The sequence below is a fragment of the Podarcis liolepis genome (genome assembly GCF_965112155.1).
Source record: "Podarcis liolepis genome assembly, chromosome: 1".
Lineage (NCBI taxonomy): Eukaryota > Metazoa > Chordata > Lepidosauria > Squamata > Lacertidae > Podarcis > Podarcis liolepis.
In genome coordinates, this window is record NC_139554.1 from 80,095,309 (window position 1) to 80,122,105 (window position 26,797).

Here is a 26,797-nt window from a genome sequence, read left to right on the forward strand (position 1 = left end):
GGCACCTCCTTCCCAAAGCCCGGGAAGCTTCTGCCCAGCTTAGGGAGGGAGGTGCAGTGCTCATGTGTGTGACATCATGCGTGCATTGGTCTCCCACCAATTGCCCTCGCAAGCTGGCTGGCCCTAACTGTTCCCAGATGAAAAATTTCACTGCACGCCACTGCCAGCAAGGCCATTTCAGCCACACGAAACCCATCTGCCCCACACCTGATGTCAGGTGCGGGATAAATAAGGGCATAGCTGTGCCAAAATGGGGGTGACAAGCCATTTGTAAGCACTGATGCTCAGCTGATTACTGGGGCTTCCATACAGAGTGCTGTACAAGCCCTATGTGAAACCTGGCCCATAAGAGAGCATGCAGTTCCATCTGCTTAATCTCTGGCTAGTGTGGCAATCAGTGTTCTTTCTACCCTGGCTAATCATGTGCCTTTGGGAAGCCCACAAGTAACACGAGCCTAGCAGCACTCTCCCAACAATCCAGGCAGTATATAGCCATTATGACAAGTGGCCATTGATTGTGTTGCACGCTACCCCAGACTCTGCGCAGTGCAAAACACCAGGGGCTCCAGCCACTTTTCTGAGGTTCAGTTTCCTCGGAATGAGGAACAGAAGACTTGGTGTGATACATGGTTTCTTTACACGTATGTACAACCTGAGCCAACGACGGAGAGCATTAACACCCGCATAAGGTCTTGCTTCTCCCATAGCCACAGCCATGCTTCATTTCTATCAGACCTGCAGCCTGCTTCTAGCTCTCACACACAACTCAGCTTTGCCCCTAACTACCAGCCAATTGGTGGGATGGGCCTGCAGCATTGGCCTGCCCCACTCAGACCCACTTCCTATGTTACCTTAATATGGCCCATACTTAGGGGGCCACTACCAAGAAGCTGGCCTGGCGATTCCAGCTATGGAATCCTTGCTGGATTCAGGAATTAGAAGGGACTCAAGTATACAGCCTAACACCCACCCAGCCACCCAACTCACCATCGTCTTCTCCTCCTTCATGCAAGGCCCAGTGGCATCCTCTCACATGCTTCCTGCTCTGGCAGTGAGGAAGTGGGAGCAGAGGAGGTGGTCCTCTTGCTTACTTGCTGGGGAGCAGCAACCATCCCTGGTATCACCCCAAGAGAGGGAAAGTGAACAGCTAGACTTTAGCTTGACAGGGTGATTTTTGTTAGGGATGGGAGGCTGTTGAGGGGAGGGTCAGGACTTTTGTTATTGGGGGAGCAGAACCAACGTGACTGGTCAATTAAGTATTTCTATTGTTTTATTTGATCTGTGGGGGGTTGCGCCCACAGGCCCCCCATCCTGGGCCGGGGCAGAGGCCGCGGCTACCTCCTCTGGGCAAGGCTCTGGCCCAGAGCCGCTCGCGGCCATTAGCCGGCGGCACCCGAATGTGCATCTCGTCGCCCCCTCGGTTGAGGCTGCGTTTTCATCGCCAGGGACAGGCAGGACTCGAGCCCGACTTCGCCTGGCAAAGAGAACCCAAGGCCGGACCTTCAGCGGCCGGAGTTCGCTGGCGTCTCCTCAAAACCCGCGGCGTGACTCGCTCCAGGGCTGCAACCAGAAGGAAGGCGCGCCCGCGCACACCCCACGACTTGCAAACCGCGCCAAGCGCGAAAGTCTTGCGCTCCGCCACAAAACCGCCTCCGGGCTTGTTCGCTGCCAGCCAATAGACGGGTTCAGGGGGCATGTCCGACGGAGCAACCAGCCAATCGCACGTGGAGGAGGCCGGGCCGAGTGTTCCACCCTTACCGCCGCGGGAGAAGCGGCATGGCTGAGTTGCGCTTGGCGGCGCGGGCGGGAGGTTGCTGAGCAGGTGGCGTCGGAGAACGGGATGGCTCCGCAGCAGAAGTCCAGCGTGGAATTGGTCCCGCATCGGCCGCCCTCTTCGGCCACGCGGCTCTTCACCTGGGACGAAATCCAGGCCAACACCAAGCAAGGAGCCCCGGGGCGAGAGAATTGGCTGGTGGTCGGCAGGAAAGTGTACGACGTCCGCAGCTTCTGCCAGAGACACCCTGGGGGCTCCCGGATCCTCATGAGCCACTTTGGGGAGGACGTGACGGTGAGATGCGGGTTGGGGGTCGTGTGAAAAGTGTGAAGGAGGTGATGGGGACGAGATAACTAAGCTGTCCCGTGAAATTGCATGTCAGTCGGTCCCGCATTCCTCTGTTCTGCTGTAAATCCGGAGAGCCTCAGATTAAGGTCTGAGGGACATATGGTGAACGGGTGATAGTCCGTTCGTCGATAAATAACAGTATGGCATGGTAATAAATCATTTAGGAGTCAATTCTCCTCGTTGGCAGTAAATTCCTTAGTCAAGGCATTGTAATTAAAAATTATCCCAGTTTTATGCTGAGGAGAAATCAGTGTTAAATCCTACTATGCATCCTTGTAACATAGAAGAACACAGATTATATATATAATATATATATCATTTTGAACTTTTAAAATGACTTCTCCCCTGATGCAAAAGTTGCAAATACTGTGAGAATAATGTGAGGTCATAAGCATAAATTGTTGTAAATGCCTAGAATATTATATTTATGAATAAATTGATAGGCTGCCAAAGCTGTACATTTTCCTGAGGTTGATTGTATAATCGAAACATACTCCTGACCTCAAAGTCAACAGCTCTGTTGAACCAATGTTTCCCTCAAGAAGCAAAGATCATCTTAGTATCTCCCATTTTAGTCAAAGATTAAATATAAAATATGAATCTGTCTTTAAACTGCACTGTTTGCTTAAATCTGCCCACTAGTTGAGCAATTGAACAATCCACTATACTGTAATGTGAGAATTCTGTTTGGGAGTTGTCGTTTAGATCTAGGCATACTTGGTTTTCCGTTCTCCTATGAGGCTGCTTGGGCAATGATGTTCGCTACTGATGTGGATGAGGTTGGTTTAACAGGGAGCAGATGGCCCTCAGATTGCATTTTTATGAGGAGAGGATTGCTTGCCTGCAAGGCTGCTGAGATAAAGACATGGCAGACTGCCTATAAAGGAGGACTTTTGTGGCTCCATAATGAGTGGGGCCCTTGGCGTTGGCCAGCTTGCTTTTAATAAAGCCACACTGCTGTCACCCTCCAGATGTGGTGGACTCCTAACTCCCATCAGCCTTACCCACCTTGGCTAGGGATGCGGAGCTGCAGCATCTGAACATCTGAAGTGCAACACATTCTATAGCATTTTAGGGCTAGAGGAAGCTCTTTTGCTCTGCTGAAAATGAGTCCTGGAATGATGCTGCAAATTGCAGTTCTGAGTCATGCATGTTGTTTCAAAGGACATGATCCTAGTGACCCTGGAGCAAGCTAACATGAAATTGGGTATTTTCTCTTTTCCTTGTCAAAAAACTAGAGTTCGGCAGCCTTGTAATTTACTCTTAATTTGTGGTTGGGTTGTGTCCAACAAGATCTAGAAATTCAACTTGAAGTAATCTCCCTGCATAAAGCACGCACCAAAGCTCCCTGCAGTGTTAACAAATTTTGCAAAACCAAAATAATGGACAATTTCCTAACTTTCAACAACGCCCCCTAAACCAGCTGCCTTCCTCGCCCTCTCTAACAATAGGCTCCCACGTCACCATGCTTCACAGCAGGAGTGGCTGCTCAGCACTTAAAATGCTCTGCAAATTAATCCTGCCACAAGCACAATCCAGTTTGTTCTCTCCACCTCCCCGTACCCCCGTGACTACCACATTCCAGAAATTATTTCAAGGAAGAATCCAAATGGTTCCTAATGCCAAAGTTTTCTCAAGCTACATCAGCCAGTATTTGAGAACCACAGTCTTACTAGAAAGGTTTTTTTAAAGCCCAAACAACAACTTTGTATAGAATTGTTTTTTATTTGTTTGCTGTAGTTCCAACCCCTGTCCCCGCCCCAAAATAATCTGTCGGTTAGTCAGGGCACCCACTGGCCTCCACCAAACCTGTGGAGGTATTTCCCAAGCTACTTCCAAAGTGTTTTCTTTTGTTGTGGCAAGCACTGACTTGTAAGAACTCATTTTTCTATAAGGAAGTATGAGACTATGAAAGGCTGCATACACACCATACCTTTAAAGCCCCGCCCCCCAATCCTGGAAACAGTACTTTGTTCAGGGTACTGGGAATTGTAGCTCTGTGAGGGCTAAACTACAGTTTCCAGGATCCTTTGGGGGTGGGGGAGTGCTTCAAATGTATGGTTTATAAGCTGCATTAAGCCTCTCGCAAAGGGCTTTCTCCCTTTCATTCCCTGCTACCTTCTGCTTTTTTCATTTCTGAGTTTGGGTTTAAGGGGAATATGGGCATGGTTCCCATTGAAATCGATGGGATTTGAGTTCCACTAACTTAGGGACTCCAGCCAACCATATGCCTCCTCTGGAACAAACTACGGTATTTTGGTCTCCAAAATGTATTTTGGCTGGAAGAAGGGGATTTGGTGCAGGGTGTGTGTTGCATTTTAGGAAAAAGAAACAGTGAAACCATCAATAAAGAATTTAAAGAGAGGTGTGAGAAATGCCAGAAATATAACTTGTAGCATCTCTGTGCCCCTTCAGATGAAGTTGGACTCCAGCTCCCACCATCCTTCTCCGCTGCCTGTGCTGGCTGAGGGAAGCTGGAGTCCAACACCATCTTGAGTTTGATGCCCCCAGCCTGGAAACTTGAGGAGAGGGTTGCTACCAACGAAACTTCAGGAAGAACATTTTGATGTGAAAGAGCTGCTCAACAGTGAAACGGACTCCATGGAAAGTGGTGGACTCTCCTTTTCTGGAGATTTTAAAGCAGAGGTTGGATGGCCATCTGCCAGGGATGCTTTCGCTGAGATTCCTGCATTGCAGGGGGTTGGACTAGATGACTCTCAGAGTCCTTTCCAAACTCTCCAATTCTGTGATTCTGTGTGGCCTGTTACAATCTGAGACCTACCAAGGAGGCCCTCTCAGTGATTCCATCTGTGCATCAGGCCCAGGCTGTGAAGACATGAAGATTATTGGGGGTTGCTCCTCAATTATGGGATCCCTTCCCACTTCAGGCATGCCAGAGTAAGCTTGAGCACCTTCTTTGAGTGTTGCAATAGCTACTTGTACCTTGGGGCTGGATTGGGGGCACATGGTCTTGTCAAAAAAGAGGTTGTATTCCATATTATTATTTTTGCATTTTGGTACCCACTCCAAGCTTTCAGGATGGGGTGGGCTATGAATCTGAGGCCCCATCTGCTGTATATAGTTAAAGCAGTATCACCACTATAAAAAAGTCGTGGTTGCCCCCAAAGAATCCTGGGGACTGGGAGGGTGCTGGGAGTTTTAGGAAATCTCTATTCCCCTCACAGAACTGCAATTACCAGGGTAGTTTAATAAGTGGTGTTTGTGTGTGAAGCACGCAAGCCTGAATCTTATGCTGGCTCATTCCTGTAATAGCTATTCAAGCCCTCCAAGTTGCCTAATGCCTTTAGACTACAAAATAGTCTTCATTAGATGTAATGATCACCTGCCTCCTGAAAAAGGAGTTTCTTTTCCTTTGAGGAAAAACACTTGCCCCAATCAACTACCCCCTCCCCCCCCAGGACCTTTATGAACTTCAATTCTGTTTGTTGCTTTGAATATTGCTGTGAATCAGGAATCCACAGCAACATTCCCTTTTCAGTTAGCAATAATTGCACCCTACATTAACCAGGGTGTTGCTTGAGGCAAAACAGTAAATGTTGCCACCGCCTCCTCTGCCACCGCAGCCTGATGAAACCGGAGGCACAGGTGCCTGGGGCCCTGGGTGCCTAAGCACCCACAAAATTTCTCACAAAGGGGCCAGGCACCCACAAATTTCGGTGCCAGGGCCATGCACATTTCATGGCACCCATGGCCCCTGGCACCAACGGTTGTGGGGCCAAGTTGGCACTCCTGACTGGAGCAGCAGCCTCAGGAAGCCCTGGCATGCTGAAGCTGGCAGTGGAGAAAGAAGGAGGCTAGAGAGGAGCAGGCCCGCTCTTCCCAGGTGGCGCATAGGCGACATGCGCTGGATCTCCTGCCCCTCTCAGCTGTCCCTAGTCTGCTACCTGAGGTGACTGCTAATGAACAGACTGGTTCTGAATCTGTAACTTCAGGGCTGCTGGTCAGGAGCAGAAGAATTATAGGCAATTCCTGCCAGGAGATTCTCATTGTAGCCCACCTTCCTCGAGTCCTGGGATATCTGGTGACACGAGGGGGCCAATCTGTGATGTTCCCAGGTGCTGTAAAAACAGCCCCTCTGACTTCCCATAATCTGAGCAACTGGTTGCTGAGGGAGGCTGTGCCCTTGTTTTCTGCTTACCTGCCCCAGCCTGCCTTTGGCGATCTTGAAAACGCTGGTTTGAATGAAACGGAGCCAGTGAAAATCATATGTACATGAATTGCGGGGTGAGGGTGGCAATTATCTGTGCATATTATTTCTTGATGTTCTGATTATCTCTGTTGATTAGAAATACATCTTCTGTGTCAGATAAGAAATCATAGTGTTTACACAAGCTTTTGAAACATCTTGCACGCAGGTTCCCGTTTTTGATTCGCAAAGCAGAAAGAGAGGGGTGCATTGCTCAAGTAAAGTGCTAGGAGTGAGCCCACTGTCACACACCTTTGACAATGTCTGCAAATCCTTTTGGCCCCCGCCCCACAACCTTTGATCATTTACCTTAATTAGAGGCAACGTGCTCTTGATGTATTTAATTGCTGCAGTGTCATAACTCACCATTACCATTACAAACCGAAAAATATGTAGGGATTTCCATTTAAACTCCAGCGGAATGCAGGGCGTTCAGGCAGGCGCTGCAGTTGAAACAAACCCTATGACTGTTTCCAGACTGATGGTTTCTGTCACTACCCTGTCATCTTTCTATGTCCCATCCACACAAGGAGGAAGTGTGACAGAACTGCTGTGTGGGGGGTCTTTTGAAGCTTGGCACACATTCACTATAACACTTGAGGTGGCTGCCATTTTATGACACCCATTAGTTTTAGAAAAAATCTTGTAATTATTACATAAGTCTCTCTCTCTCTCTCTCTCTCTCTCTCTCTCTCTCTCTCTCTCTGTGTGTGTGTGTGTGTGTGTGTGTGTGTGTGTGTAGAGCACTAAAGATTTATATCACCATAATGTTTATAGTATAGCACAAAATAGGATAATAGTGTTATACTTTTATAACACTATACTATAATCCTAATTTTTAAAAAATTCTGGTTACTGGTGTTTTAGCAACTTGGTTAATGGTGGTGATAAGAGACTTAAGATTTTATTTCCCCCCCCCAAGAGAAAATAGAATAGAACGATGGTGTTGGAGCACTACAACTCTTTCATTAGTTTAAAAAGAACATATCCAGAAAATATTTTAATGATAATTAAAAGATATAAAAAATAGTGTCACAAATTGATGCTCACCACAAATGTTCTAATGAATGTGTGCTGAACTCTTTCCTGGTTCATTGCTATCCATGTCAAAACCTCCACATTTCTAAAAAGATGAAAGAATGGTGATAAAGGTGCCTTACACCTGTGGAGATTGCAGTGGTCTTCTGATGGAGACCAGCCATTCTGGTCTGAGAAAGATGGAAGAACTAAAGGGGAAATGTAGGGTGACAATGATTGGGTTATTATTTTTTTACATTTTTAATATTTATATGCTGCTTTCCAATGCAAAGCCCAACATGGTGTCATGTCAATGTCCCATAAAAAGTAGCTGAAAGGATCAGGGCAAAATGCCACATATAGAAACAGAGCCTCCCAATGTCATTGTTGGAATTCTAGCCCAGCTCTCTCTCTCTCTCTCTCTCTCTCTCTCTCTCTCTCTCTCTCTCTCTCCACACACACACACACACACACAACTTTGCATTGCAGTAGTAACAGCATATAAAAGATGATGATAACATACTAAAAGTGAACAGGAAAATGGAAAAAAAGGAAGAAGAGAGTAAGGGAGAAAACCATATAAATAAAATTGAGCAAGTTTCCCGTTCATAAAATTGTAGTTTTAGAAGGGACCCCCAAGGGTCATCTAGTCCAACCCCCTGCTATGTAGGAATCTCAGCTACAGCATCCATGGCAGTTGGTCATCCCACCTCTGCTTAGAAACCTCCAAGGAAGGAGAGTCCACCACCTTCCAAGGGAGTCAAGCATCTCTTCCCATCAGTAAGTTTAGTTGGAATCTCCTTTCAACTTGAATCCATTGCTTCAGGTCCTACTCTCCAGAGCAAGAGCTTGCTTCATCTTCAATGTAACAGCCCTTTAGATATTTGAAGGGGGCTATCATTTCTCCTCTCAGACTCCTCTTCTTCTGGCTAAACAAACCCAACTCCCTCAACCATTCCACATAAGGCTTGGTTTCCAGACCCTTGATCATCTTGGTTGCCCTCCTCTGCACACATTCCAGCTTGCCAACATCCTTCTTTAATTGTGGTGCCCAGAATTGGGCACAGTATTCCAGGTGTGGTCTGACCAATGCAGAATAGAGAGGTATACTTGATTGGACACTATATTTCAGGCTTGGTTTCCAGACCCTTGATCATCATGGTTGCCCTCCTCGGCACACAATTGTCATCATCATCACCATCACAGCATCCTTTTCTAATTTACTTGCCTATGAATTGCAGAGGAGGCGAGATTTATAATGCCTCTACTAGTTTGCCCCTTTCATAAACTAAGGATTGAGTTGAAAGCACATGTAGGCACATGATCAGACTGGGGAAATGCTCGTTCATGTCCATGACTAATTTCCCATTACACAAATGGGATTGTGTTAATCCCATTTCAAAGAACTAATCCTGTGTTGCTTCTTGGTAATCACAGCATCCTTTTCTAAGCGCTCACAGACCGACCATTTAATTATATGTTCAAGGACCTTCCCTCCTATCGCTGTCAAACTCAGTGGTCTTCTCTGGGTCTTCTCTCCCTGCCCCCCTGCCTTTTGAAGATGGGGAATAATATTTGCCTGCCTTCAGTCAGCAGGGACTTCTGATAATTCTGAAAGATTATGGACAGAGGCTCTGGGATTGCATCCACAAGCTCCTTTAGTACCCTTGCATGCAGCTCATCAGGCCCAGGGGATTTGAATTCATTTAAAGTAGCCCAGAGTTCTCTTTTCCTATCTTGAGCTGCAGCTCCATCCTTTTATAATTTATTTTGTTATTAGCAGGTTGGGCACTGCTTTACTTTTGGGTAAAGACAGAGGCAAAGTAGATGTTGAGCATTTCTGCCTTCTCTCTGTCACTCAATAGCATTTCTCCGTGCAGAAGACCTGCTACTTGCTTGTTCTTCCTCGTGTTTCAAACATAGCCAAATAAAGCTCTAAAAATTAATTTTAATCTCTTTTGTAAGCCTGAGCTCATTCTGTGCTTTAACCCACCCGACTCAAAGTAAAGCAGTAAACATCCTGATCTCAGCAGTTTCAATAAACATGGAATATACATGGAAACAAGAGTATAGGCAGCATAGGACAGTCAGGTGTAATTCCAAATGTCTCTGTCTCATGATTTCAGCCATTTACTTTTGAGCTAATTAATAGATGTCAGCGTTTCTACTGTTCCTGCCAGTCCACATTTTTAATATATTTCTCAATGTTTCCTATCTATTCATCCCTTCACTTTTTTCACTATCTTTATTTGAAGAACAGGTTCCCTGCCCAGCCATACATTTGCAGTATCTCCAGACTGCCCTATTCCTTCCCATGAGTTCAACTCTAGTTCTTTTAGCGTCTCTTTCGCCTGCTCATATTTGTAGATGCTCATTAACTGCATTCAAATGATAGGTTCATGCATACCTTGCCTGATAGCTGTTATCGTTCACAAGTTTTGCAATGAATTGCTAGCCCCAAAGGGAGATTATTCACCCGAAACACCCACCTTGAAGCTGCATCTTCATCTTTTTTTGGGGGGGGGGGTGTGATTGTGGAGAAGTAGAAATCCCTGCTTTGCCCCTCCCAGTTTTTCACACCTGCGTAAGGACAGAACTTGAAATGCACTGTGACAAATTCCTTTTGCACAACAAGATGTTTGCTGATATTTCGAAATGACGGAGCCTTCAATAAAAGCAAACGGTAACCTAGAGCTATTCATACATGCTATTGCACATGAAACTCAACTGCGCAATCCTATGCCTGTCTATTCAGAGGTTAGTTCTCATAGGGTGGAGTGCTTTCCCTTGGGAGGCCTGCGCTGCACCCAGCTTCTTACTGCTTTGCCGCCAGGCAAATACATTTTTGTTTTCCTGGGCATTTGGGCAACAGCCAGTGATATTGTATTGTATTGTTAAATCCATTTTATTTAGTACAATTTATTAAAAGTAATTGCACATTTGTTTTGTACAGTTACTTTATATTGTTTAATGTGTGTAAATTGCATCAGGATTTTTAGTGGGAAGCAATCTGTAAGTGCTGGCCCATCAGAGCAGCTAGTGCACTGGCCTACCAGTCTAAGTCTGCCCCCAGCCAGTTGCCTCCTGCCTGCCTTTCTTTCCTGCAGCTGGCCCAGGTTTGTCAACTTCCTCCTCCTCCTCCTCCTCCATTTCTGTTGTCCTTGTAGAACTCTGCAGGGAAAAGAATGGGAGCAAAGCTAGAATGAGTTGGCTCTGCTGAGCCAAATGGACTAAGGATCTCATAGAATTCATAGAATCATAGAGTTGGAAGGGACCCTGAGGATCATCTAGTCCAACCCCCTACAATGCAGAAATATGCAGTTTTTCCATTGGGGATCGAACCTGCAACCTTGGTGTTACCAGCACCATGTTCTAACCAACTGAATCAGACCATCAGTGTAAGAGAGCTTCCTTTGTTCTAATATTTTTACTTCTGTCAACTTTCCGCTGTTTCATGATTGCGTCTCCTTTTCATAGAATCACATTGTCTCTGTGTGTGTGTGTGTGTGTGTGTGTGTGTGTGTCTTGTAGGCTCGTGTAGTCCAACTCCCTGCTAAGTGCAGGACTTCCAGAGCTAGGGCATCCTCAACAGACGGTTGAGGATGAGCTCAATACACACCACCCATCCGCCAATTATCCTACAAACTCCTCATCTGTTGTTTTACTTTTGATAAACCCGCACATTCCTTTAAGAGGAACATTGCCAGAGAAATTGGGAGGCTGGTAGCAGCACCGGGGAGCAGGGCGCACAGTGGCCTCACTCAATATTTCCTGGTATTGGTTTTGCCTTCCCTTCTTTTCCCCCTGTGGACCTGTAGGATGCCTTTGAAGCGTTCCATGTCGACAAGTCATTGGTGAAGAAGTATTTGAACCCGCTGCTGATTGGGGAGTTGGCACCAGATCAATCCAGTTTGGGACCCAGCAAAAATGTAAGTCTCTCCTAACCCCTGGATGTGAGATGTGAATCCAAGAAGAAGTAAGCTTTCCCTCCGTTCATGTTACGTGCATTCTGGAGTGCTTAAAGGAGGATGCCACGCGCTGGTCTGAACCTGTAAATGGTGGCAACGGGCTGATAGAAGGGGAGAAGCCCTGAGCAGAATTAGACATTAAAACTCTGGTCACACCCTCCCCTTGCTGCTCCTAAGGGCACAGGCTACTCCAACAATTCCTAGAGTAGAGGCAGCTGTCATTTTTAAATTTCTTCTACACAGGAATCACTCATCATGGACTTCCGTGAGCTGCGCACCACTATAGAGAAGATGGGACTCCTGAAGCCCAACACTTACTTTTTCATGGCGGTGTTCCTTCACATCCTGCTCTTGGAGGCTGCGTCCTGGCTCAACTTCTTGTATTTTGGAACCTCTTTACTGCCCTTCACTGTCTCTGTGGCACTTTGCACAATGTCCCACGTAAGTTGCCTTGCTCCTTCTGTTCTAAGCACCTGAAACCAGCTTCCTTGGTCATCTTCTACTACCCTGGTGAAGCCAGTGCTCATTCTGGAGGTCATCTTTAACACTGGGATTTTTGTCGCTCCCAGCGTTAATGGGTGCAATGCCAGCCTTTGCAGTGAGACGTTTGCTTATCCTCGGCGATTTATGAGTTGTATGGGTATTATTCAGAAATTCATGCCTGCATTTACCCAAGTAGTATGCATGGCACACAGATTACTCTAGAGCTGCCACATGCAATGGCATGATGGCTTCTTTTGAATTAAATGATGCAGAAGGGACCCCAAAAGCCGTTCAAATGATAGGCAGGCCATTGTTCTAAGCAGTCTCCTTTGCCTTCCAGAGGCTTCATGGTTCCAACATGATTTGGGGCACCTTTCCGTCTTCCAGAAGCCCAAGTGGAACCACCTGCTTCACAAATTTGTGATGTGCCATCTTCTTGTAAGTGCTTGTTTTTGGAAACTTTTATTTTTTTGAGAGGGGTGGGAAGGGTAAGAGATCTGGATTGATTATCTGAAAATCAAGCTACCATATTTTTGGACAATGTGCATAATACACTAAAAGGTGTGTGGGGGGGGGAAACGTTCTAGTTCTTTGTGGATTTTTGTTCCCAAAAGCCTGTCAACAACCCTCCCATTGCATGGAGGGTGCATATATACTAGAAACAAATCAGTTTTATACCAGAGGAACTGTCTTGGCTTCCCTTAAAGCAGGGATGGGGAACTTTTGGCCTTCAGCTGTTACTGGGCTACCACTGCCCCTTCCCTGACCATTGGCTGTGCTGGCTGGAGCTCAGGGTAATTGCAGTTCCAACAGCATCCGAAGGACCACACGTTCCTTACTGCTGTCTAAACGAACCCTGTGTGCTGTAGCAAAGGGGCCTAGAATCCTCTTATTAGTCTCCCTGCTCCCCTTGACAGGACCAGATTTCCTAGGACTTCCTACGAAGAAGGACTGACTCTTAATGTGGCATAAATCTGTCAGTACGCCTTTCAGCCGATGTGCAGCAACTGGGCTCAATAACTGGTTCTGCCCCGACTGGGCTAGGCGACTGGAGCACTTTCAGAGACCTTCCAGTCCTGGAAAACAGGTCCCAGTGCACTGGACTCACAGCTGTGCATTGTGAGCACCAGACTCATGCAGAGTATAAATAACGCGGAAGCTAGCTGTGAAGCATAACTCCTTTTATTTCTGATAGCTACTACAAACTAAGGAACTACTGGCTTGCATGAGTGTTACATCTCCCACTCAGCCATCTAGTCACTACATAGATAAGACTCTCTCCACACAGAGTCAGGCAGTCAGTCAGGAGCGGAAGAGTAGAAGAGCAGTTTCTGCCCCCTCCTTTCTCAAAACATCAGATCAGGACATTCTTGCAATGGGAGGGGGATGAAAATATCAACAAAATCTGCAGTGCAGTGATCTCCTTGGTTTTTTACCTTTAGCTGTGCTGTAGAATTGACTTCTTCTCTGACCTTCCTTTCAACAGGGAGCATCGGCCAACTGGTGGACTCTCCTGCACTCACAACATCACGCAAAGCCCAATTGCCACAGCAAGGACCCGGACATCGACATGCACCCTGCCTTGTTTGCTTTGGGGAAGACCCTCTCTGTGGAGGCAAGTTTCATGTTGCTCTCATGCCCTTCAGAAAACAACGAATGCTTCCTGTTTGTAGTGTAGCTGTATGTGTGGTCGCCAGATTTCTACCTTAAAAAAAAACTACACCAACAAATAATACATGCCACTTAATATTTTGGGGTGGGGTTGGGAATCCAGGGAACTAAATTTATGTTGACTGGCAAGAAGTCTATGTAATAATGATATGGTTGCATTCAGGGAAGTGGCAAGGTGCTTGTATGGCTGGGATGGGGAACTTCTGGCCATTCACATGTTGTTGGACTCCAGCTCTCATCAGCCCCAGTCAATATGGCCAATGGCAATGAAAATGACAGGACGGCAACATACGAGGAGTTGCAGGCTCCCCCTTCTGTAGGGCCATTTTTATCAAAATGTGACCTGATTTGCTTTCACAGCTTGGGGTAAAGAAGACAAAGTATATGCCTTACAACCACCAGCACAAGTACTTCTCCTTCAGTAAGTGTTGCTGTTGTTGTTTGAATTTATATACCACCCTATACCCAGCAGTCTCAGGGCGGTTCATAGAAAAGATCACAATATATAAAATAAAAATAAAAACAATAACCCAATAACAGCCCCCCTAAAAGAGCCACATTTTAAAAGGGTATCGGGATGTCAATCAGCTCAGCCAAAGGCCTGGTTAAAAAGTAATGTTTTTGCCTGGCGCCTAAAGGTGTAAAATGAAGGTGCCAGGTGAACTTCCCTGGGGAGAGCATTCCACAGACAGGGAGCCACTGCAGAGAAGGCTCGTTCTTGTGTTGCCACCCTCCGGACCTCTCGAGGAGGAGGCAAACGAAGGAGGGTCCAAGTAGGTTCACATGGAAGTATGACTAACTTCCTGCAATGCCATGGAAGTTAGTGAAGTCCATTGGCTTACGGTGAATTATTATGGTACCATCGTAGTCATGGGCACATGATAATGTGTAGCAGCTACATCTGCAAAAACCCTGTGCCCAGCAGGTGGACAGTGCCGTGCACCTCTGTTTTTCTTGACCCGTCACTCCACAGCATGCTCATATCCCCTGTTGATAGAAGTTCCTGCCAGAGCAGTGTTTCACCCCTGTAATGTGTATTTGCATGCCATACCTGGACCCTAACACCTTGTAGGCCACCATTATGCTACAGTGGAGCTTGGAAGCACAGGACAGACTGTAGGGGAATCCCTGTGCCAGAGCAAAGGAATGAGTTCGTCTTCCCAGTTAATGGGATTATATGGTTGGATCCAGACTAAATTAACAGTGGCTTAGTTCCATTCAAATCAGTGGAACAAGTTAGTATTGACTAAGTTTAAGCCCCTTTGATCTCTGTGGGAACAGTTAGTCCAGATCCAGCCCGCAGTCCATAATATCCTGTACCCTGTTGCTTTTAACTGTAGTAAAACAAAGCATTCTTCAGTAGCCCCACCTAAATTATCGGCTTGCACCATCATCTTCCCAGTACATCTGGTTTATTTTGCATATTCTGTATTTTAATTATGTGGCTATCTTTCTTTTGCTGTCTTCATCAGCGTTGCCTCCACTGTTGTTCCCTACCTTCTTCCAATATCACACCTTCTACATTGCTTTCAAGAAGAATTACTGGGTGGTAAGTATTGCATTATCTGAGTTACTGATGAAGCAACAGAAGAGCCCTCACTCCTATTCCTGGCTGGCTGTCTTCTTGGGTGTTCTGAGGCATTTTGTGTTTTAATATTTTGTTGGTAGCCACTCAGAATGGCTGGAGCATCCCAGTCAGATGAGCAACTTATAAATAAAAAAATATTATTACCATTATCTCTCAAATTATAGAGCAATCACTAATGCTAGATCCAGTCTTGGCCTTGCTTTCAATAGAAAGGAATACAAATCCCAGAGTATCTTATAAGACACTGGTCTTTCTGTTACTAACAATGTCAAGAAAGCCAATAGTTAGTCAATGGAAATCTTGCTCACATCCTTCAGTTGATTATTGGTATGGTAGACTGTGGGATCTAGCTCTCTCTGTGCACCTCACATTTCAAAGAAAAGTAAGTAGAGGAGAATCTAAATAAGATCATTTTTATGCTATTTGGTCTATATAGTGGTCCCTCGGGTTATAGATGCTTCAGGTTACAGACTCTGCTAACCCAGAAATAGTACCTCGGGTTAAGAACTTTGCTTCAGGATGAGAACAGAAATCGCGTGGCAGTTGGAGGCCCCATTAGCTAAAGTGGTACCTCAGGTTAAGAACAGTTTCAGGTTAAGAACGGACCTCCAGAACAAATTAAGTTCTTAACCCCAGGTACCACTGTACTTTTGACAATAGACCCTGTCTATATATACTGTATAGACAATAGACCCCCAATAATTCAATTAACTTTGTGGGGAGGATATATTTTAGAAGATTGGAATAAAGAGATATCCCAATGCCTTGGATTGTGATTATAAAAGGATACATTGCATGAATTAATGTAGGGTATTATCTTCCCTTTCCTTCCCCTCCATTATATCTATTCTCATTCTCCTTTGTTTTCTTTTTGTATCAGTATTTTTTATGATGTTTGTATTTCATCTATATTTATCTTTATTTTAAAAATTGATAAAGTTTCTTTAAACAAAAAAAAAAGCAGTTTCTGCTCAACGTTGGTTAAATGACATTATGTTCTGTTAGCTTGAGTACTTCAATCACAGTCTTGTTTCAACCACAAGGCCTATCAGCAAAACTTTCTGTTGCACCTCTGGGGTAAAGGATTGTAGGGGACAATAACAATGTGAACTAAGCTTTCTCCATTCTGACAGCTTCTTCCTTTTGTTAGGATATTGCCTGCATGCTGAGCTTCTTCATCCGATTCTTCATCGTCTATGGGTGTTTTCTAGAAATAAAGAGTCTTCTTATATTCTTCTTCTTGGTCAGGTATTGTACAGCACAAAACCCCTCCCGATTCAACTAAATTTACTCAAGGCTGCCTTAGTGAAAGCAATGGGACTTGAGCTTGCGTTGGCTGACGTATCCTTTTAGTTGAATTGGACTTCACCATGACCAACTTCAGCTGGCTTGGTTGGGCATCTATATTTCTGTGGTGGAAAGCCCCAAAATTCAACCCTTTGTGGACTTCAGTCCTACAAGAAGTCTGCAAAATAGCAAGACAGGTATTAGAAGCATCCCCAGAACCGGTGTTGGAGAAATTCAAAAAGAGGTTCCTAGACAGGAGGTATCCTTCCCAGGCACCCAGGATAAGGATGCAGGCTCCAAGTGAAAAGATAGGCCTTTATTGAAATACAAATGTGCACAGGATGCTCCTTATTTTTGAAGCTGTCCCTTTGTGCACTGAGGCCACAAGGCAAGCCAAACAAACAAACATATGACACACACACCGCAGCCCTTTTGTTTTGTATACAGGCAACTCCTAATTTATGTTCCAAGGCACCGTGGATTTAAGTGAAATCGCATATATTTGAAACACCATTGCAAAAGCCTGCAAACGCCTTGTTTTATTGAATACTATGTTTCCTATCTGGTCCTTTGATTAAAATGAATTTTCAAAGTTGGCTGTAAGTTACTGTAATTTTCTAAAATAAATGGCTTTCTCTTGGCATATTACAAGTAAAAAGTTAAACACTGAGACTCTGAGAGAGCTTAGTAAGCTCAGCCCAACATTTAAAATAGCCAAGGACGCCAGCAGGGCTGATTGCATTCCATTCCTCTGGTGGTGAACCATTTTCTGTGTCTGACTGTGCCTTACTGGGGTTATTTTGGAGGGCGGGGTCAGGAAGTTCTGCTTGCAATGTTTTCTGCTGAGTTGCTCACATTATCTGCTGAAGATTGTCTTTCCTAAAAATGATAGAATGGGAAGAGAGTTCAGAGCTGCATTGCAATTATGAGTTGAGCAGAGATGGGAAAGGTTTGCTTGCTGCTCTGGGACCGTCTATTCACTTTTAGTTTTTTCTGCTTGTGGCTTTATAAATAAAATAATGTGAAAGCCACCTTTTCAGTTCAGTTTGAAAACACAGAAAAATGAGTGTGATGTTTTCAGGGAGTCAGATTTTTTTGCAAGACACCAGATTTCACACAAGGCTTTTTTTTTTAAAAGCATTTTCCCAGTATGGTTGTATTAGTGAATTTCGCTTTCTACTGTATTACTACTCTATTTCCCAATGCAGGATGTTGGAAAGCTCCTGGTTTGTCTGGGTCTCCCAAATGAATCACATACCCATGACTATAGATTATGACAAGAACTTGGACTGGGTGTCCATCCAGGTAATTTATTTTTTTACTCTAGCAACTGTATGGCTATACATGTATGGCTATACATGGGACTGCTCTATATCCTCTCAAAAGATCATTCTGGGTTCTAATTCAAGTTGACCAAGATGCTGCCCTGGATGTTTATCAGGAAACTGGAGGAAAAGCAAACATGAGTTCAGATAAGGAGGCATTAGCGCAGGGGTGGCGTCTTGTAGCCGTTCAGATGCTGCTGGACTGTCATTAGCACTGTCCATGCTGGCTAAGGCTCATGGGAGTTGTAGTTCAACAACATCTGGTGGGGTCACAGGTTCCCCACTGCTGCTTTAGTGGACTCAACTAGACTAGGGAATCATGGGAGCTGCAGCTGCAGCAAAGATGCAGTTCTTTCAGTGAGTAGACTGGGGCGGTAAAGAAGCAGGAGAGAGCAACAAGGAGTTAGTATGAGCAAGTTGATTCAGGGGATGGGGAATCCGTGGTCCTTCCAGGTGTCACCAGACTCCGGGCAGATTCACATCATACATTTAAAGCACATCCAATGCACATTTAAAACCCATGACTTCCTCCAAAGTATCCTGGGAACTGTAATCCTTCCTCCTTAATGACAACCTTAGCAAATTGCAGTTCTCATGAGTCTTTGGATGATGCTATATGCCTTGGGTGCGCTTTAAATGTATGGTGTGGGCCAGCCCTCCAACTCCTACCAGCCTTAGCCTTCTTGGCCACCGGTCAGGAATGATGTTAGTTGTAGTCCAGCAACATCTGGAGGGGTTACAGGTTCCCCATCTCTGGGCTTAGCGTATGGTTTAGGGGCAGAGGGGAGGCAGAAAGAACCCTGCAAGTATTTAAGAAGCAAGCAGAAGGAAACAAAGAGCGTGGAGAGTAGCTGGTAGCAAGAGGGACCAGAAACATGCCCTTGAGAGTATGAGGAACATCTAGAGAAGATGTTCAAGAAGGAGAGGGGGTCATGTTGCAACTTGCCACTTTATTTACCTGTTGTTGACTGAGGTCCTTCCTCTTTCCTCTGTGACAGGATGTTCCCATGTGTCCCGGACCTCTGGGGCTCTTTTGCTGGGAGAGGAAAGAACTCAAGCAGTGGTCAAACTGATGAATTTTGTTTTTTAAAGTATTTTTATTTTATTTATTAAATTTCTATACCACCTTTCACCCAAGAATCACAGAGCAGCTTACAATAGAAAAACACAGATACATAAGATAAAAATCATTGTTGATTGTGCTGTAACAATCAAATAAGCCTTTTTTTAATAAGGGGAGGGGGACAATGTATTAGATTGACAGACAAAGAAAAAAATGGCTTTTCATTCCCCCCTCCTGTAGAATTAGGACCCAGCTGTAGTCCTGTTTGTTTTAAAAAGTAATCCAACCTTTCCACTGCTCACTTCAGCAAATGCTGGCGTTGCAACACTCACAAACACATTTGTGTCATTGTGTTCTTATTATCAGTATTCTGTTGTCATTTGACAAGCACCCAAAATGAGAGGGTGAGCCTTCTTGGGACCAGAGCGGGGCATCTCCTTGCTCCTGCTAGGACTGGAGTGAAAGCTGCCAAAAAGAATCAAGTGAAACGAGACAAACCCACCTTCTTTGCTCCTCACAATCAGTCTTGGAATCCCAACATGCTTCAGAGAGGAGCATCACTAAATTTCCCACTGTCCATAACAGTTGCCCACCACAGTATCACAGTGTAGCAGCAGCAGTTCTCCTGAGTAACCCAGAAGGGCTAATGAAGCCGACCACCACAGCATCCCTTCCCTTCTGAAGAACAGTCTCTAGTTGGGTCTGAGGGTTGTAACAGTGAAAAGTGGGGAATGGGCAACATGGCAGACATGGGACCCACTGTAGGCTCTTTGGTAACGTGAGGATTGTGGTGCTGACATCTAGTCTGCTTTGCTAACTATGGGAGGGATTTAGTAGTAACTTAGGGTTGAATCCAACAAGGTCGTTGCGCAAGCAAAACTTCTGCTCACACAACAGCATTTCCTTGCCCCTTTCTCCCTCTGTACCCCACTGCCAAATCTGCTCTGGAGGTTTGAGGGGGAACTCGGGGCGCATTGAGAGGGATGTGGTGGGGGGAGAGAAAGTTCTTTTGCATTGAGTACAAGTTCTTCTACTTGCACAATGACTTGGCTGAATGCAACCCATAGCCGTCATACCAGGAGAGAGAGAAAGCTGCCAAATGCTTCAACATCCACCCACTTGTTATTTCAGCTCCAGGCGACATGTAACGTTGATCATTCCTGGTTCAACGACTGGTTTACTGGGCACTTGAATTTCCAGATTGAACACCAGTAAGTATGGACTGCAAAGAAGTGCTTTCTCTGGGTTGTATGTAGGTGAGTGGAATCCTGCTCACACAATGGGGCTTTTCTGGCTCTTACCCTACTTCCCCTTGAAAAGCAACTCCCTAGGGATGCAGGACTCTCTGGAATAGTGTGAATCAGGATGTGGTGGGAGAGGCTACACTGGGAAAGGGAACACAAGAGAAATCAGCGCGTTGCCTTGTGCAAGTAGACATACTGAGCCAGTTGTGGGAAACTTCTTTGGATCCAAGCCAACACATCCTAGGAATGCTTTTCATGCTGTGTGATTCTCTGTAGGTAGAACAAACGTCCAGTATGTGAAGCAATTTTTCTATTGTTCGGTTTTCTGGATGACTGCCTTGTCTATGATTTCTACACCAAATGTGATTAGCAGAATTTGAGGCAGAATTGTTTTGGTTTTCCCCGCCAGTCTCTTCCCTACGATGCCCCGGCACAACTACTGGAAGGTGGTCCCTCTGGTGAAGTCTCTGTGTGCCAAGCATGGCATTGAATACAAGTGCAAGCCCCTGCTGACAGCCTTTGCAGATATTTTACGGTATGTATCAAAGGAGAAATGTGGCATAAAGATACAGATGTGCAGTGGGAAGATAAGGCAGCCTACTCTCATTTTCTGCAGGGGTGGATAAACCAGTGGCATGATCAGACCGGCCAAGCAGCTTTTAGCATCCCACTGCTCCCATTAAATTTTACTGGCACTGCTTTTGCAGATATTTTGCCAAGCCATTGCTCTCGAGTCAGATGGAGAATGCTGTAATGCTTCCAGAATGCTCCAGTCTGCTCCAGTGTCTCCCAAGTTCTGACAAAACACAGGGGCACCCATTTCTGTTTCTGCAGCACCCTCAGTGGCAGAGGGCTGCCTCCCCCCACAGAAGACACAACTGGTAGCAATGGGCAGGGGCTGGCCAGCAGCCACTGCACAAACTGCTCAACTGTTTTAAAGGAAAAGGTGCATTTCCAGAAATAACACAACAATGAATGACTTGGAAGCATCATTATCAGTGTTTCAGCAGCCTTTTCCCAGCCTTCCTGAATTAGTCGTTTCTGCAGCATTTAATTCTGGTTGCTTTCATGGTTTCCCTCAGGTATTTTTTAAATACAGGGCGATTTGTAAATTTTGAAATTAAAATAAGTAGCCGCCACACCCCCTTTCACCATTCTTGCAGCTGGCTTGTGGCTGGCTCATGGCCAGTTGGGGAATTGCATACAGCTTTAGTGGCAAAAAAAGGTTGACTACTGCTGAGCTATAGATTTCTGCTTTCTTGATCTTTACCCAGATTCCTGCCTCTCTATTTAACTTGATTGTATCTCTGGCATCGTACCCTTTCTTTTCCACAACACTTAATTAGTTTTCTCCCACCCCACCCTTTCTCTCACTGCAGTTCCCTGAAGGATTCTGGAGAGCTCTGGTTGGATGCCTATTTGCATAAATAAGTACTGGCTTTACAGAAAACAGATTCATTCACGATGTCTCCACAGATGCCTTGGACCAGCAGATTGCCTTGAACGTTTTTCCAACTCCCAGTGTTTCATTGTTTCCTATTTATAATAAAATTTATGTCTGATACCATGCTTTCCCTATTTTGTACATCTCCCTTTGAACCTGGAAGTAAAAGTTGTTAACAGAGGTCCCAAATGAGCTGCCATACAGTGAAAGGAAGAAAGGGTGGGGGTATATGCATCCGAAGGAAAAGACTGTGCACTCTTTTAAAGGGCTTCTTTTCTCTGAATGATTTGAGATGTCATATGCTGATTCTCTGAAGACCCAATCCAGGTAAAAATTCTGTATGCTTAAGCCCATTGTCACCAGTCATGTGCCATTTACCTGAATGAGTAGGTAGCTCCTGGTCCAAAAAACGTTCTGCACCTCTGCTGTAAGGTTTATGCATTTTTTCAATACCTGGTTTACACAATAGGAAGCCTACTACACACCAATTACCTAAACTGGATTATGGACCATGTATGTGTTTCTAGTGCACTGGAGAGGTGGGCTCAGTGTCCCTTTCTTGATATTGCATAATGAACAACTACCAGGCCACAAAGTTTGGCTTATCCCCTTGAGAATGTCGATGTATTGTTGGTTGTTTTTACATATAAGGATCCCAGGTTCATTTCTTGGCATCGCCAGGTACAGTTGGGCATGTCCTATCTAGAAAACCTGGAGCTGCTGCCACTCCATGTAAACAGTACAGCGCTAGATGGACCAGGGGTCTAACTCAGTATAAAACAGCTTCCTATGTTGTTTCTATCACTTACAATGAGTGTGATTTGCAGAAACTACATATGGGTATAGGTCATATTTCCTTCTTTTCATGATAATCATGCATATGTGAGCTATGAAGGCATGAACTAATTTTTAATCAAACCCATCAGCTAGCTGTTAAAGCAAAAAGGTCCAAGTACTATAGTAACACCTGAAGTAGACAGATATTCTGGATTATCATTCCCATTATCTCTGCCTGTTGAATTGGGGCTGATGGGAGTTGTGGTCCAAAGTTTATGGGAGGTACTAAGTCTTAAGGCAGGCATAGGCAAACTCCGGGCCTCCAGATGTTTGGGACTACAATTCCCATCACCCCTAGCTAACAGGACCAGTGGTCAGGGATGATGGGAATTGTAGTCCCAAACATCTTGAGGCCCGGAGTTTGCCTGTGCCTGTCTTAAGGCATGCCAAAGGCACAATCCTGTTTAGACAGCTGTATATGCCTATTTGTATTCCCAACAAACGTAATCCCCCCAAAATTCTAGCTTCTACTGTCTCAAAACCTTGGCTACTTTCAAAACTATCACAATTATATTATTTTCATATCAGTCTGTTATAAAGGAAGATTAAATACTCAAAATAGAGCTTTATTGTATAGTTACTACAAATCTTAAAAGAGAAAAGTGCTAGTGACAGGATTGCTTCTACATTGGTTCTTTAAGCTTTCACCCTGGCACTAAAACCAACATAAACCTAAAATATGGAAAATGGTAACAGAACTTTACAATTTGGTTTTCTTAATCTGAAGGCCAAACAGAAGAAGCGGTTTCATTTTTTGGTTGTATGTATTTATGAGCATGTGGTAAATAAAATTGAAGGGAAATTTTCTGGTGTAAAAAAACCCTCACATACACACGTCTTCTACAATGCACATCAAAATAAATCCAGCTTCTGCTGCTGAAGTCAATTCTGGCAAGTGCAACAGTTCCCTCACCATCTCCCCAGATCTGCTCCAGACAGTTAGAAGAACCCCCAGTAAGGGGAGAAGGGAGTTTGTTCCGTCAGCACAAGCATTTCTGCTTGCCCCATGGGGTAATTTCCTTAGTGCAATGTTGAATGTAACTGAAGAGGGTCAAAACCAGACAGATGCCATTTGAGGCGAGTAGCAGCCAGATCCTATATGACAAGTATTAAACTACAGACCAGGTTGTAGAACAGCTCCCTTAGCAAACTCTTGTTGGCCCACCTACTCTTGAGTTTGCTGCAGACACAGTTCTAGCAACTCTATTTCAGTCTCACCAATTTCATTTTGACAAGCTTACACAGAAGCAGTAACCAATATTTAGTTATCAATATTTATTGGAAGATACAATTCAAAAGCTAAAATCATCTCAACATGGTACTCCCAGCAAAGATGGACCTATACTATGTATGGAGTTCACCAGACTCAAGGCAGCAAAAGCAGCACCCTCTGGGTCCTTTGAGAGCAGGACAAGCCTTCAGACTGGCTGGATCTCTGGCCAGCAATTAGCAGTGTCAGATGTTTTGTCAGAGCAGTGTCCCTCCCACCATGCATCAGTTTAAGCTGAGCTCAAGGCCTGATGATAACTGTCACATTTTGAGCACTACAGAGTACATTACCACAAAGCTCTATAGTTGTAGTTTAATATATTTCACTCCAAGCATCTGCAGTGGAAGGGAACTGGTACAGAGTTCTAGAAAATAATTTTACTTCCCTCTTTTAAACTTTGATGTTGGTGCACCACCGCCCCTTGCTTTCTTCCTGGCGGATCCCTTGGGTTCTGGCTCTTTGCGTTTGGCTGAAGTGATGGAGCCGGTAACCTTAAAGAAGTCATCTAATCGGCCCTGAGTACTGCCCTGGCGACTCTTGTTCAGCCTCTTGACCCCGTTGCGTATTCTTTCTTCGTTGAACTGCTTCTCCCCGCACAAGAAGTTGACCAGCTCTTCCTCATCTGGTTCGTTCCACTTCAGATCCACAGCTTCGGGGTCGACAACTTCAGGTTCCAGGAAGAGCAGCTGGGCCTCCTTGTGCAGCCAGTTCTCGGGCACAGAATACTTCTTGGCATCTATTTGCTGGAGAATCTTTTCTATGCTCTTGTGCTGCTTGATCAGCTCCACGGCCCGCTTCGGCCCAATGCCGCGGATGCTCTCGCAGTAGTCGCAGCCCAGCAGTATGCAAAGGTCCACAAACTCCTTCTGCGTGAGGCTCAAATCCTGAAGGATGCGGCTCAGGTGGAATTCCTGAATCGGCAGCTTCTTTGCCTCACTGGCGGTAAGATGCCGCATCAGCACAGGGCTACCAAAGGTCAAGCAATCCATATCCTCAGTAGCAGCTGCATAGACCTTGCTCGCTTTCACCAGTGCAGCACAGCTAGCTTCAGCCTCACCAGGTGCATCAACGTAAGGGATGCCCATCAAGGTCAGCAGCTTCTTGCACTCATCGTTGTGCTGCTTGGTCACCTTCACTAACCTCTTGCTGAACTTTTCTACATTTTCCTCCTCACCTGCCTCTTTGGCCTCTTGCAACTGCTTCTCCGCTTCAGCTCGGCGCTCAGTACGTTTGGCTAGTTCCCCCGATTTCAACTGTGGGGGCTTGCCATCAAAGACATAGACAGGCTTGATGCCATTTTCCACCATGCGGATGGTGCGGTAGAACATCCCCATCAGGTGGCTTGTGGTCTCGCCTTCTTCATTCTGCAGCATGTCAGCTCCCTGCCTTACAGCAATCAGGAACTGGTAAATACTCATAGAAGCATCAATGGCCACCTTCCGGCCAAAGTAACTCTTTATGTCACTCTCTCGAATGGCACCAGGAGCTATATCGGCAATCAGCTTGGCCAAACCATGGATTCCCATCCTGGTAACTCAGCTCCAGTTGCAGTCTGCTTCTGTGATGATACAACACGGGAGAAACCTAGAAAGTAAAACAGAAGGCGTGAACTGATGATTTAAAATGACAAGAAAGCAAAAGGTTCAGCTGTTGGATCAAGGTATAATTTTCCCTACCAATCTAAGATTACCATGCAGTAGTTATTATTTTGATGAACAACAACAACTTATTTATTGCTTTACACTGAAACCTCAAGGCAACATACAACAAAATTGTAATAAACTATCAATACACTATAAATAGGTTAAAAAAAACCTATGCTCACTAATCAATTATGTACAGACTCCAGAGAAAGATGTGCAAATTACAAATAAGGTAAGGAATTTATTCTTTTCCAATTTATATCTTGCACTTCCTCTCAAAGGAATGTAAATTACATTCATATGCCACCCTTATTCTGCCATAGAACCCCATGGAAACCAAATGGGACACAGAGGTACATCACATCAACTGAGGAATGAAACCTGGGACTGGAATGACTGACTGTATCTGGGACTAGAATTAAAGGCTCAGAGTCTGGCATTGCTATTCTCCATTATTTCTTCCTGCCCACTGTTAATGTGGCCTATTGCTGCAACACATCTTATTGTCTCTCAGGATCCATCTCTTGCTTTAACTGAATGGAGTCACATCACGGTTCAACTGGCATTCATGGTCCCTATTATTTCCAATGGGCATTCAGGCAGTTCAACCCCTGCCCCCTTCATATGCCCCAGCTGCAACAAAACATGTATAATAATAATAATTTCTTATTTATACCCCGCCCACCTGGCTGGGTTTCCCCAGCCACTCTGGGCGGCTTCCAACACAATACAGTGGTACCTCGGGTTAAGTACTTAATTCGTTCCAGAGGTCCGTTCGTAACCTGAAGCACCACTTTAGCTAATGGGGCCTCCTGCTACCGCCGGAGCACGATTTCTGTTCTCATACTGAAGCAAAGTTCTTAATCCGAGGTATTATTTCTGGGTTAGCAAAGTCTGTAACCTGAAGCGTATGTAACCCGAGGTACCACTGCATTAAAATACAGTAACGTATCTCCCATATTGATCAAAGCAGGCGCTGTAACTCTCCAAGGGCTTGACTTGACCCCCGACAGCGCACACTCTTCCACTGTCTCTCGAGACAGAGGGATGACAACACCACCACTTTTTTAAATCCAGTTGGTGGTTCAGAAGTAAGCAAAATAAGAGACCGCCAACCCAGATGACTCTTACTCGTTTCGCCCGTCTCGGACTGCAGTCTCGCAGGCATTTAACCTGGGAGCCAGTGCCGCTGAACTCCGTGGGATTGACCTCCGAGTGGACCCTGAGAGCCGGCCTACGCCGGCCGCCCAGCTGTCCCGCACTGAATGTAATGGGGCTGCTGCATCAACCTCCCGCCTTCGCCCTTCCACGCCAGCCTCCCTCCCTGCGGGGCAGGTTTCTGCCCGGGGCCGCGGCAGGGCGAGGGCGAACGCGGCTCCCTCCCTCCCAGCCGGCCCTTTCCTCCGCCACCTCCCCCCCTCCCAGCCACGCAGAACGCGCGAGGGGCTGGTATTTGGGGTACCTTCCACTGCCACCTGCTCCCTCACAGCCACGCGCGACCGAAGACCCGGCTGAGGACTCGGCTAAGCCAATCAGCGCCTCCCTTTTGGCGCCTTCTGAATCCCGCGCTCAGAGCATCAAAGAAGGCAGGGCGGGCGAGACGCCTGTTGGCTTCTGGGAAACGTAGT

General features: G+C 45.5%; 2 protein-coding genes across 3 annotated transcripts; one reads left to right on the plus strand and one right to left on the minus strand.

The window, feature by feature from the left end:
• Window positions 1–980: 980 nt before the first annotated feature.
• Window positions 981–21,539, plus strand: LOC310699135 (acyl-CoA (8-3)-desaturase-like). The gene is made up of 12 exons (XM_083486768.1): window positions 981–2,068; window positions 11,165–11,275; window positions 11,558–11,759; window positions 12,138–12,235; window positions 13,284–13,412; window positions 13,829–13,889; window positions 14,941–15,017; window positions 16,207–16,304; window positions 17,552–17,648; window positions 19,863–19,942; window positions 20,385–20,510; window positions 21,355–21,539. Exons 1-12 carry the CDS (start codon window positions 1,841–1,843, stop codon window positions 21,404–21,406), a joined length of 1,359 nt encoding a protein of 452 aa, XP_083342894.1. The 5' UTR covers window positions 981–1,840; the 3' UTR covers window positions 21,407–21,539.
• Window positions 21,540–23,516: 1,977 nt separating this feature from the next.
• Window positions 23,517–26,785, minus strand: FEN1 (flap structure-specific endonuclease 1). 2 transcript variants are annotated; one of them, XM_083500313.1, is made up of 2 exons: window positions 26,632–26,785; window positions 23,517–25,110 (listed from the first exon to the last, which is right to left on the minus strand). In XM_083500313.1, exon 2 carries the CDS (start codon window positions 25,050–25,052, stop codon window positions 23,904–23,906), a length of 1,149 nt encoding a protein of 382 aa, XP_083356439.1. In that variant the 5' UTR covers window positions 25,053–25,110; window positions 26,632–26,785; the 3' UTR covers window positions 23,517–23,903. The 2 variants fall into 2 exon arrangements, with proteins under 2 accessions (XP_083356439.1, XP_083356440.1); XM_083500314.1 differs by having other exon boundaries at window positions 26,301–26,646.
• Window positions 26,786–26,797: the final 12 nt, after the last annotated feature.

Excerpts from the sequence above, each read along its gene's own strand:
- FEN1 (XM_083500313.1), bottom strand. The coding sequence starts at position 25,052 with ATGGGAATCCATGGTTTGGCCAAGCTGATTGCCGATATAGCTCCTGGT.
- LOC310699135 (XM_083486768.1), top strand. The coding sequence starts at position 1,841 with ATGGCTCCGCAGCAGAAGTCCAGCGTGGAATTGGTCCCGCATCGGCCG. Across the intron at positions 16,305-17,551 it reads ATATTCTTCTTCTTGGTCAG|GATGTTGGAAAGCTCCTGGT; the intron begins GTATTGTACAGC and ends TTCCCAATGCAG. Across the intron at positions 17,649-19,862 it reads TGGACTGGGTGTCCATCCAG|CTCCAGGCGACATGTAACGT; the intron begins GTAATTTATTTT and ends TTGTTATTTCAG.